Source organism: Tachypleus tridentatus, chromosome 3, assembly GCF_004210375.1.
Source record: "Tachypleus tridentatus isolate NWPU-2018 chromosome 3, ASM421037v1, whole genome shotgun sequence".
NCBI lineage: Eukaryota > Metazoa > Arthropoda > Merostomata > Xiphosura > Limulidae > Tachypleus > Tachypleus tridentatus.
Window position 1 is genome coordinate 116553968 of NC_134827.1, and position 11936 is coordinate 116565903.

The 11936-nt window shown below is 33.2% G+C and overlaps 1 protein-coding gene across 1 annotated transcript; it reads right to left on the reverse strand.

Annotated features, from left to right (window-relative positions):
* Positions 1 to 209: 209 nt before the first annotated feature.
* LOC143245993 (uncharacterized) lies at positions 210 to 9813 on the reverse strand. Its single transcript, XM_076492244.1, has 5 exons — positions 9755 to 9813; positions 7810 to 8156; positions 3400 to 3598; positions 1565 to 1744; positions 210 to 240 (listed from the first exon to the last, which is right to left on the reverse strand). The coding sequence occupies exons 1-5, from the start codon at positions 9811 to 9813 to the stop codon at positions 210 to 212; spliced, it is 816 nt and encodes a 271-aa protein (XP_076348359.1).
* Positions 9814 to 11936: the final 2123 nt, after the last annotated feature.

Genomic DNA, 11936 nt, shown 5'->3' on the forward strand with positions numbered 1-11936 from the left:
AGTTGAACACTGTGTCTTGTGTTATCTTCATTTGAAGACAAAGATAGTGAAAAACATTTGCTGTGATTGACTTTGGAAGTACACCTTTCAGTTCTAAACTAGAAAGCGACATCTTGCTTAGAAAAACTACACTTACGGTTCCATTAGCCCAAACACTGAAAGAAACAAAAGTCAAAAAATGATTTCAACTAAAACTTCAATAAACATCGTCATTGTAAACCTCCAACCAACACTTCTAACCTATAAATACCATTAACAGATCATCTTTGTATTCAAATTTTCGACTCGATATTTTCATAAAAAGTAACGATTAGCTTTAGAACATTAACAACTACCATGCCATAAAATTACAGATAAAATAAACTCAAAGATCTTAGAATAAAAAACTTGTTAGATGTGTCTGTGTCATTCTTATAGCAAAATCACATCATGCTAAATGATGTGCCAAGGGAAACTGAACTCCTAATTTTAACATTGTAAATTCAAAGACTTAATGCTGTCCCATGGAACAATTCCTTTTCTGATGTATCTAAATAACACTGTGCCAAGGGAAACTGAACTCCTAATTTTAACATTGTAAATTCAAAGACTTACCGATGTCCCATGGAACAATTCCTTTACTGATGTATCTAAATAACACTGTGCCAAGGTAAACTGAACTCCTAATTTTAACATTGTAAATTCAAAGACTTACCGATGTCCCAAGGAACAATTCCTTTACTGATGTATCTAAATAACACTGTGCCAAGGGAAACTGATCTCCTAATTTTAACATTGTAAATTCAAAGACTTACTGCTGTCCCATGGAACAATTCCTTTACTGATGTATCTAAATAACACTGTGCCAAGGGAAACTGAACTCCTAATTTTAACATTGTAAATCCAAAGAATTATCGCTGTCCCATGGAACAATTCCTTTACTGATGTATCTAAAAAACACTATACCACATTCATAGTTAAGTCTTTTTCTGTTATTATTACATGCAAAAATTTTAAAATTTACATCTGGATTTGTCATTAAATAACATTTCTCGTCAATATCATTTAATGTATAAAGACAGGACTTCTATATATTTCTTTTTGCTATGAAAACTACGACACTGTTTAACAGAAAATGGTTAGAGATATTTATCTGTTAAATATCTTCATAGAAACATCATTTTAAACAAATTTTCACTTTAAAAGTTCACTTTGTTGTAGTCAAGCTACATAAATCATTTATTTTTATTGTTATGGATACGGTGTAAGGAAAAAAATTTAAATGCAGTAAATCTTGGACTTTTATAAAAGCAGGGTTAAATGCTATATATCATCTCTCTTGACCTGAGTGTTTACAAGTGAGTAAAATTTGTGTGTGATCTTGGATATCTTTAATATAATTAGTTTAATTCATAGAGTCAGCAAATCGTTAAACAACAGAATGATGTTTCTGCCACTTTACTGCAAACAAACAGAAATATTAAACAACAAATTGGGCAAAATATAAAAATTCTCTGACTAAATATTAACTGAAACATTTTACCATGAGAAGCACATGTTACATTTAGTTACAACCGAAACGTACAGAAAAGTTTCAGTGATATAATCATCTTCTAAGAATCCTCCTTGAAACAGACTGTATGATGCATCTGTGTCAGTTTCTTCAATTACCTCAAAATTTACAGACATACAATATGTCATTCCATTGGGTCTGATTGACTTAGTAACAGCCAGCATGTTTCTTTCTAAAGACAAATCAGCACTTCTGTAGTAATGAGAAGAAGAAAAAACAGTCTATATTTACCACTCATTCCTATATTAATGTGATAACCATGTCAAAAATTATCCACAAATCTCAGAAGTAAAACTTCATGGAATTCAGTTTACTTTTCTTAGAAGTATTTACATATTACTGTTTTGCTTCATAAAGAATCAATAACTTGATAATTTATTACTTAAACAAATAAGTCTTTCAAGAATTCCTTAATAACAAAACAAAGTGTAAGGCATCGCAGTTTCGTTTTCATGTATTGGATTACACGCTTAATGTAGAGAAAACCAATTCACTGAAGCAACTGAAAAAAGTATCTTATAAAAAAATTAAATAACTAACTATGTATTACAGATGAAACATTGCCATATTAAGACATAATTACATTATGTATTACAGATGAAACATTGCCATATTAAGACATAATTACATTATGTATTACAGATGAAACATTGCCATATTAAGACATAATTACATTATGTATTACAGATGAAACATTGCCATATTAAGACATAATTACATTATGTATTACAGATGAAACATCGCCATATTAAGACATAATTACATTACGTATTACAGATGAAACATTGCTGTATTAAGACATAATTACATTATATATTACAGATGAAATATTGCCATATTAAGACATAATTACATTATGAACTAAAGAAAACAAGGTAAAATGAAAGATTTGCAGCACAATTAAAACAGCAACAAACCATTAGTTATGATGATGAGATACACAAAAAGTTTGTTTGTTTTTGTTTTTTGAATTTCACGCAAAGCTACTCAAGGGCTATCTGCACTAGCCATCCTCAATTTAGTAGTGTAAGACTAGAGGAAAGGCAGCTAGTTATCATCACCCACCACCAACTCTTGGGCTACTCTTTTATGAACAGATAATGGGATTGACTGTCACATATTACACCCCCACGGCTGAAAGGGTGAGCATCTTTGGTGTGACGGGGACCCAAACCCACAACCCTTGGATTACGAGTCGAGTGCCTTAACCACCTGACCACGCCTGGTCTACACAAAAAAGAAGTATCTCTGTCTTGTAATATACTACAGGCCTCAAAATATTCACAAAGTAAAACATACTACTGCAGTTTGAATACTGAAAAATTATTATTCAGTGAATATCAGACTAAATACTCAAATATTGTGGATGAAAAGTGATTCCACTGAAAAATGTATAACATTGTAATCTTTGTCACCTACAAGTAAGAATGCAGCTTTAAGCCAATTGTAATATTCCATAAGTAAACTACATTTCATTTAAACTTACAGAATGTAATTTTAAAAAAATCATAAGGAAATTATGAACCATATAAATGTAGTGAAGGTGATTCAAATGTATCCAATTAAAACTAATACCGTTTAACAATGAATGAATAATCATTTTTCTTATTTTCATAACTTTTAAATATATGGCTATTTTGTCTTCTATAAGTTCTGATTCTTTCTCTGTCATTCTAATGTAAATTTCCTCAGCTTGCCAGCAATCACAGATTAATGATATTGTTAGTAAACATTTTAAGTGGGTTGGTTACACAACAGTAAAAGTCCCTGTTACTCAGTGTTAAGGCAATATGAACTAAATCCATTTTATATTCCAAGGGTCACATTGGTGAAATAAATCCACTTACTCAGTAGGAAACAGTTGTATAGGACAATGTTCACTTGGACCAACAGAGCTAAAAAGGTAGCTGGAGTTTGAAACAGTGGATTCTATTAACTGAAGAGTAGCTTCTAATGTCCTACTCTTCAAATTCCATGGATGTCTTGCAAATATCCACTGTTTATAACTGTAACTAAAACTCTGTGGCTTCATCAAAGATTCAGGTGCTGAAGAGAACAGACACATAGACATCTTAATATATTTACACTTTTACAAGTGTTATAATTTTCCTATAATTAATATGCATTTCTGATAGTTACTTCCCTTTCTCACATGATTAGCTATTCTCACTTTGTGCTACCCTCTTGTTTGAGAACCTTTTTTGAACAGATGCCATAAGCCTTAAACCCTCCCTCTCACTGATAAGGCAGCAGGAGAGGTGTGAATAAGTGAGAGAAGTACACCCAGAAAACATCCTAGTAATATCCCTGACATGAGAGGTTTAAATGCAAAGATCCAATGAAAAGAACTCCACCAATTCTAGACCACATAATAATCTTTATCCATCCATGAAATCTAGTAGGGCAGAAAAGAAAGGAGCATGTCCAAATGGAAGAGAACTATGGCAAGATAGTGATCTTAAACATATAAATATATATATCAATTAATCCAGCAAAATATAGATGTAGTAAAATAATCAATGTACCCTTAGGTGTAGAGTAGTTAGGACGTGACAGACTTGATTGTGCTCAATAAGTCAACTATATCCAAAACCCACACTGATAGGAACTGACATCTATGCAAGGATAGAATGAGGATCATACCATCTTCACCTTGAATTCAAAAGAGTATACAGAACCACTCTTGATTCCTGAGCACAATACAAATTTAATCAATCAATCCAGGGACCTGACATCTGGTATCAAATGCATGTCTGTATAAGTCAACTCCCCCAACAGCAAAACTAATAAGAAACATCCAAAAAGCAATAACATCTTCAAAATAAGATACAATGAGAGATAACAAAAAGAACATAACCAGAACAATCCCCCTTACCTCCACAATGACCCCTAACAGAGAAGGAGTATGATCAAGGGAAGAACAACCATAAACATGAGTGAGGACTCAGGGTCATTGGTTCTACTCTTAATCCAAAATACAGCTACAGTATATTGTGCACAGTGGAAGATAACAAGTCACATACACCACCACCAACCCATCACAGAAAGATTACAGCCAACTTTGTATGGAATCCATCAGGAGGGTGCTTCTATGGTCAAACATTTCAGTGACTTGGAACTGGAAAGTGATAAAGACTCCTCTAGAAGGAAAGAGGAGGAAGAATATGCTGGAGAGTCCAAAATAATGTCATCACCACAGACAGTGCAATGAGTGACCACAAAACACTATTTTGAAAAGCAGACCTTATAAATTTAATTTAATACAAGGCACGGCAAAACAGAAAGTTATTTCTTTCTGTTTTACACATGCAGTCCAGAGACAGTATGGTCCAAAACAGGCAAGTTTATGAAGCAATTATATTGCAAAGTTATTCACCTACAAGCAATCTTGTGTAACACCCTCTCACAACAGTAAGCAATGAAAGACAAAGTGCGAGTGAATAAGGCTGTACAGTGCAGACTGTAAGTTGAAGAATACCTGGTTAGTCACTACTCATCACAGAGTCAGATCCATATAAGGAGTAAATGAAGCAAAATCCCTGAAAAGAAAAGAAAAATATGAATCTAAACTTACACAGTCAAGGCACACCAAAGCCTGAAGAATGGCCACAGGTAGAAGACAAACATCCAATGAAGAAAAAGCTGCAATATGGTGTTTATAATGGTCAAATCCAATTGGTGAGGGTAGAAGAGGAAAGATCCCATACAGAGGAAGACTGCCAAGGAATGCAAAGTTGGAAACAGGTAACACAGAAGAAAGCTGTGTGGGAAATGACAACAAAGACAACAAACCAGACACAGAAGTCTATCTTTATCAAAATGAGGATATAGATAAGAAATAGAAGGAAGAAAAAAAAAAAAGGAAAAGTTACTGTCCCTAGTCAACGAGGTCTTGGGAAGGAAGAATGACTCAGAAAAAGGTGAAAGAAAAATGTTTTAAGGGCAAGGTGAAACATGGAAAACAAAGAAAGTGGTTCAAACAGAGGTAGAGTGAGGGAATGAAGAGCCACATTAATATTCCAGTGCAGAAGAGTAATCCATCTGGAGGACAACAAATCCAGATAGAATGCATTAACATAGTAAGGGCAGGAGAAGCAACCTTCACCAGTATAAGGATAAATGAAAGGTATGAGGTAGAGCAGCCCAATAACCCAAAAGTAGGGAGACCAAAGACCCATGGCTGAAAAGCCATATGAGAAACTTCACCACTCAAGTCACAGTAGGTTGGCCATCAGGAAATCCTGAGTTATAGACCAACAGCAGAACACTTTTCATTTATGCTGAAATGGGACCATACATAAATCCCTACATATGATAAATGGGCACGAGTTAAGGTTATATCATAACATAGAAGGTCCCATCAATAGAGAAACCACATGTGTAAAGCCAGAGCCAAGAACGACAAACCAACAAAAAACCCCTCAAGAGTTTGGTGCAGAGCCTCAGAGGAGAAGGATGGTAAAGTGATACCATAGAAGAGTTGTAAAGATAAGAAAAAGGCAGGAAAACTGAGCATGGTCAGACTTACAGGAAATTTGGAGGCTTCACTCCAAACAGGTAAAATGGAATATAACAGCTGCTGGTTCATAAAAGAACTGCTTGCATGATAATATGCAAAAGCAAACTGATCCAAAGTCCAAAGGGAGTAAAGCATGTTAACCCCTTCCTTCATTTAAGTGTGAGGCAAGTTGGCCAGTATCTACCCATATATCTGGGAGGGGGAAACAACCAAATAAGGGATGGGGTTCATAGAAAACAGGGAAAAGGACTAAAACATCACATATCTGAGAAATAAAATCCAACACCACTGTATTACATCTAACTGATTCCTCAATCGAGACACAGGAAGACATAGCAAATTCAGGAAGTGTAAACAGGTGATCCAACTCCTCGTTCACCTGAACAGGCTCAACTTGTTCAGGACAAAGTGGGGCAAGGTCCATTTAACACTCAATCCCCTGGCAAATAAACATGAATATATTTCCTACCATGTCACTTGCAATTGACGCCTGAAACATAGCACGAATTGCAGATGTGATTCTCAGAATGGTAACATGATCTTTAGAATTTATACTGAGAAGGAGTCCATCAATAATTGAAAGTATAAATAACAATGCAACTGTAATAGAAAAGAATTAAAGTGAAGAAACAGTCTCAATAGAAACTAGAAGTGAAATAATTGAAACCCATTTTGTGAGTATACAAAAAATGAATGTGAAACTTGAAACAAACAAAAAGGAACAAGTCTGAGCACAAGTACTGCTAAACAAGATTTCATAGTTCAGTAGATGTGTACAGAGGGAGTCACATGCACCACATGCCATTCCTATTGGCAGAAAAGAGAATCATGATAATTCACATGAAAAAATAAAGTGTTGGAATCATTTGAGCCTAATAATGAGAAAGCAGAGAGTTTATGGCATGAGTATAGAACAAAACTCCATACAGAGAGCAGTACTGTATGAGAACAGCTAATCTTGGAAGTGGAGAGAAATACCATAGTGGAATTCATATTTTTATAAGTGAGATAAAATCTATGACATCATATTTTTTTAAGAAATTTATTCAATACATCTGTAAAATTAATAGTCCTTATGGTAATGTCAATTGTTCACAGTATTTGAACTAAGAACCACATTATAAATCAGACAGGGCTATAACAACTGAAGTAAATGATTGATATTATTACCACTCCTTCACTTTGGATAAAAACCACTCTTGAGAAATAGAATGCAATGAAAATGAATATTGGGAAGAAGTCACAACAGAAATACAAAATTTAAAAAAATACCAAATAAAGTTCAAGTTTAAATGGTTTAAGAAACAAGTTTCAAATATATATGAAGCACACTTAATCAAACAGTGAAGACAATAAACTATGAACACACAATGAAACTTTATATCTTGATTACCTTCAGCATTGAGACATGTATTAACTGAACAAGTGTCAGACAATAAATAAAATTTAAGCAAAATTTAAAAAAAAGGAGATTCTTATACCAAAAATACCTAAAAGTTAAATGGGCAATGTCTAGTCTTCCTATATATTGGTTCTGTCCAAGAAATGTCCTCATTTAAAGCTCTTTGACTGTCTTTCACATAAATTACTTACCATTAAACATTATCATTATAAAAAAAGATAAATAAGGAAGGGAAATATCACTCTATTAACAGTGAACTTTATATTTTCTTCCTTTATCTCAATGACAAAATAAGTTAAAATGACTCAACATTCTGAAGCTATTACTTTAATTTACCTATAGAACTGTCTTCCCACATCAAGAATCTTGATAAGGTCCAGCGTTGTTGGTAATATTTGTATATTTCATCTGATCCAAACATCAAAAAATTTGACTTAGAAAAAGCATGAACTTCCTCATCTGTAGACAGGCTTTTCTGTAACATTACTTCCTGGCCATTTACTACGAAACTGTGGTAATTTGAAATATTAAGTGCATTTTCATAAATTTTTGTTTTATAACAGAGGTAGTATTCTTTCTCCATTGCCATGTAAGTGTTCACAACACTTTCTACTGAAGATACCACCAATGCCACTTCTCCTGGCACTCTGTATTTTATTTCAAGAAACCCATCTTTTCTCAAGCTGAATAAAAGAAACCGAGAAATTAAAGCAACAATAAAATAAATTACACAATAACACTTTATAAAAATAAATTTAAATGGTATTGTATTATATAGAGTATGGTATGGTATTGTACAGCATATCATAGAGTATGGTATGGTATTGTACAGCATATCATAGAGTATATCCCATCTAACTTTCAATTTTACGTACAAACTTCGTTTTCTACATTTGAAATAAGAACTGTGTTAATTTTTTCTTATGAAGGGAACATTTTGTAAATGAAAAACGTTAAAGTTACACACCAGTATAAGAAATCTGTGTAATTTCCATTCTCCAAAAATCGACAGTGGATTAACACGATGCTTCATAAGTCCGTTCATCTTCAAAGATATCAAACGAGACCAAGAGGCAATAGGTTGCTCCATTAGGTCTTGTGACAAAACTCACATCACAGAGATTTGAAGAACTATTTGACAAGCTAGATTTAAAAACAAAAGATTAGAACTTAAAACTGGGAAGTAGTATTTTGTAATAAATATTGTTGAAGTAATGGATGTTTCTCACAAAAATGTTTGTGTATTATTCTACCAACACAATAAAAATTTATGTACACTCCCTAAATACACATGAAGTGAAATCACCTGCATGCTTAGATATTTTTTTCATAAAAGAGTGTGTTTGTTTGTGTTTTTCTTATAGGAAAGCCACATCAAGCTATGTGCTGAGCCCACCGAGGGAAATCAAATCCCTAATTTCAGCATTGTAAATCCATAGACTTATTTTCTAAAAGACTTGGCACAGCATTGACAATGTATTATGTTACTTTATTCTTCAGTTCTTTGCTTCATAGGAAAATACTGTATTTTCCACCTAATAAGCCAAATTTCTGGCCCTAAATTTTGGACCTGATTTTTGGGGGTCGGCTTATTGGCCGATCACTCCTTTCGGAAATTTCTTCTTCTTAGGAAATGTTTTTGAAAATTACCATAGGCGGTAATTTTGTCCCATCAGCAAAGCACGTTAAGACTACAGTGAAACGTTGTTTCTGGAATTTCATTGGTTACCTAATTACAGTGAGTGGAGCCAATAACGAATGACATATTGATTCCATCTCTGTCTCAATACGACACGTTCTGCTTTACTACAGAACGCCAATGATCACACACAACATGCATGCTGACGCTGAAACGAGACTAAGAAATCATTTTGAAGAAACTTGTCACTTCTTAAAATGGCTTCGCTTATTAGCGTAATAAGCAAAACCCTCATTTCCAGAGCTGAAAATTGGCCTCGGCTTATTCGGCGATTCGGCTTATTTACCAGAAAATACGGTATGTATTGGATAGATATAAACAGCGCGTTCTCTGGTTGATGGTTGTTGCTTTGAACCTACAAAAACTTACGTTATAAAACTAGATTTTTCAAGGAAACAAGAATTAATAACCTGGAAACTAAACTGAAATTATTCGTATCTAAGAAACTTTTCAGCTTTTGGGATTGATATATAAATTGTTTGAATAAATGAGAATAATTGTGAAAACATGCACACAATGCAACTAGATTTGAAAAAAACAAACTACAAAATAATCATACATCTAAAGTAATGTTTTACACACCTTCCTGGTTTTACTGCAAGGTAATGTTTTTCAGAATTATACTGTCCAAACAGTAGCATGTCATATGAGTATATTTCAGTTCCTCCTGGCACAGCTTCAAGTACATAACTCAGATCAACTCCTGACATCTGAGGCTTAGGTCCATATTGAAAAGGTAAGGCATTAGTTAAAAGGAAAAAGTCCATACAGAAACCTAAATTCAAGTGAAATAAAGCTGTATAAACGTGTCATTCTACAATAACCTGTACAGGTATTTAAAATACAAAAGATTCATTCAACACCCACAATTCTTATCAGTCTTTTATTTTCAGCTGCTCATACATATCCAGGTTTTACAATAACTCACAGAACAATTTTGTTCTTTCAGTATATTTTCAATTTTCATTAAATGCAAAACTGTAATATTCAAATACAGATCCAAGTGCTGGCAAAAATTGTGTTAAGCCCCTGCTTCTCTAAAACTGACAGAAACAGCTAAGTTCAATATATTTTTTTGCATCCCTTGGGGTAGGAACCCTCTGCAGGGACACATGTCACTCACCCTAATGGCCAGTACTGTTAAAATACATGAGCTAATCTTTATACATGTGTAAAGATATCTCTGATGTTTTGATTTTGCAATAAAATATTGTTCTCTCTGCATATTTTGGTCAAATATGAACTACTGTTTTTAACAAAAAGTCCCACCTAATAGCTTTCCAAGAAATCTGTATAGACACATAAATATGTATAGCTAATAATTTTAAAAAGATACTTGTTTCTAATCCTTCATGGTAAATTTCACTAATAATTCCTTCCTCCAATTTGGGACATCATGACAAATGGTACATCAACAGATATAACTGTAAGTGAAGGCAAGAGCTAATTAAGAGCAGGTGCAAACACTGTCAGAAATTGTATTTGTACAATGAACTAGTTTTGTAAATGTACAAACCTCTCTGAGAAATCATTTATGGAATCACAAAATGGATGACTAGACTGACAAAACTTCTAACAAAAAAAACTTATCACACACGTGTAACAGGCACATACATTTTATTTCTTTAAAAAAAAGTTAAAACCTAAGAACTTTGTTGTAAATACAAATTTGTAAACAGCTGTAACAAAAACAAATAAGTTGAAACATATTACAACTCCTAATCTATATGATGAACTAAACTGTACACTGGCTAGTTTCACTATATTGGTAACACTTCAAGTGGTAGCCATATTGTTGGTCCCTAAATTGTCAAGTGTAACTGTATTAACATCAAAGATATCCAGGTGATGATTAAATGTAGTCACCACTCTTTCAGTTTTGGTGTTCACATATTTTTCAGTATTTCTTGTCACTTCGCTATGTAAGGTTTGGTCTGATTTTTAAATTTTGTGCAAAGCTACACAAGAGCTATCTGTACTAGTCATCTCTAATTTAGCAGTGTAAGACTACATGGAAGGCAGCTAGTCATCACCACCCACTGCCAACTCTTAGGCTACTTTTACCAACAAATAGTGGGATTAACTGTCACATTATAATGCCCCACAGCTAAAAGGGGAACATGTTTGGTGTAATGGAGATTCAAACTCGAGACCCTCAGATTATGAGTTGAGTGCTTGGCCAAAATGGGCCAAGAAATTAGGAATCTTAACTAACAAAATGTTTTACTAATATAATTAATACATTTTTGGTTTACAGTCATGTATCGCTGTAAAAGTGTATGGGCTGAATTTTATAAGTCCCAATAATTTATTTTTATATTACTTTTGTAGTTTTTATTGTAATTGTGAAAAGAAAATGGGTCTGTCAATTGCAAAACAACTTGTCTGTAGAAATAGTATTGTACAGACTTACAGCACTATGTTGGTCTACACTGCTTTTATTGTGATGTGCTGTATTATTAATAAAAAAATAGAAATTTTCATGTAAGCTTATAAAAGGCTGTGGTAAATTAGTTAGTACAGAATACACATTATACAAGTATTAATATTTAAACAGTACAAAATATTACATGCTGCAATTGATTGTTTATTAATATAACAAATATTTAAACAAGTAAGCTAACAGAATACATGTACAACTGAATTAAGTTACAACACAATATTTATATATAATTTTTTTAATTAAGTGCCATGAACTATAATTAGTTGATAAATGTGTTCAGTATATTAAAAAAGCTGTGGAAGTGAACTATATAAACTGTGT

Excerpts from the sequence above, each read along its gene's own strand:
- LOC143245993 (XM_076492244.1), bottom strand. The coding sequence starts at position 9,813 with ATGCTACTGTTTGGACAGTATAATTCTGAAAAACATTACCTTGCAGTA. Across the intron at positions 8,157-9,754 it reads CTTGCAGTAAAACCAGGAAG|CTTGAGAAAAGATGGGTTTC; the intron begins GTGTGTAAAACA and ends TCTTTTATTCAG. Across the intron at positions 1,745-3,399 it reads ATACAACTGTTTCCTACTGA|AAGTGCTGATTTGTCTTTAG; the intron begins GTAAGTGGATTT and ends TCATTACTACAG.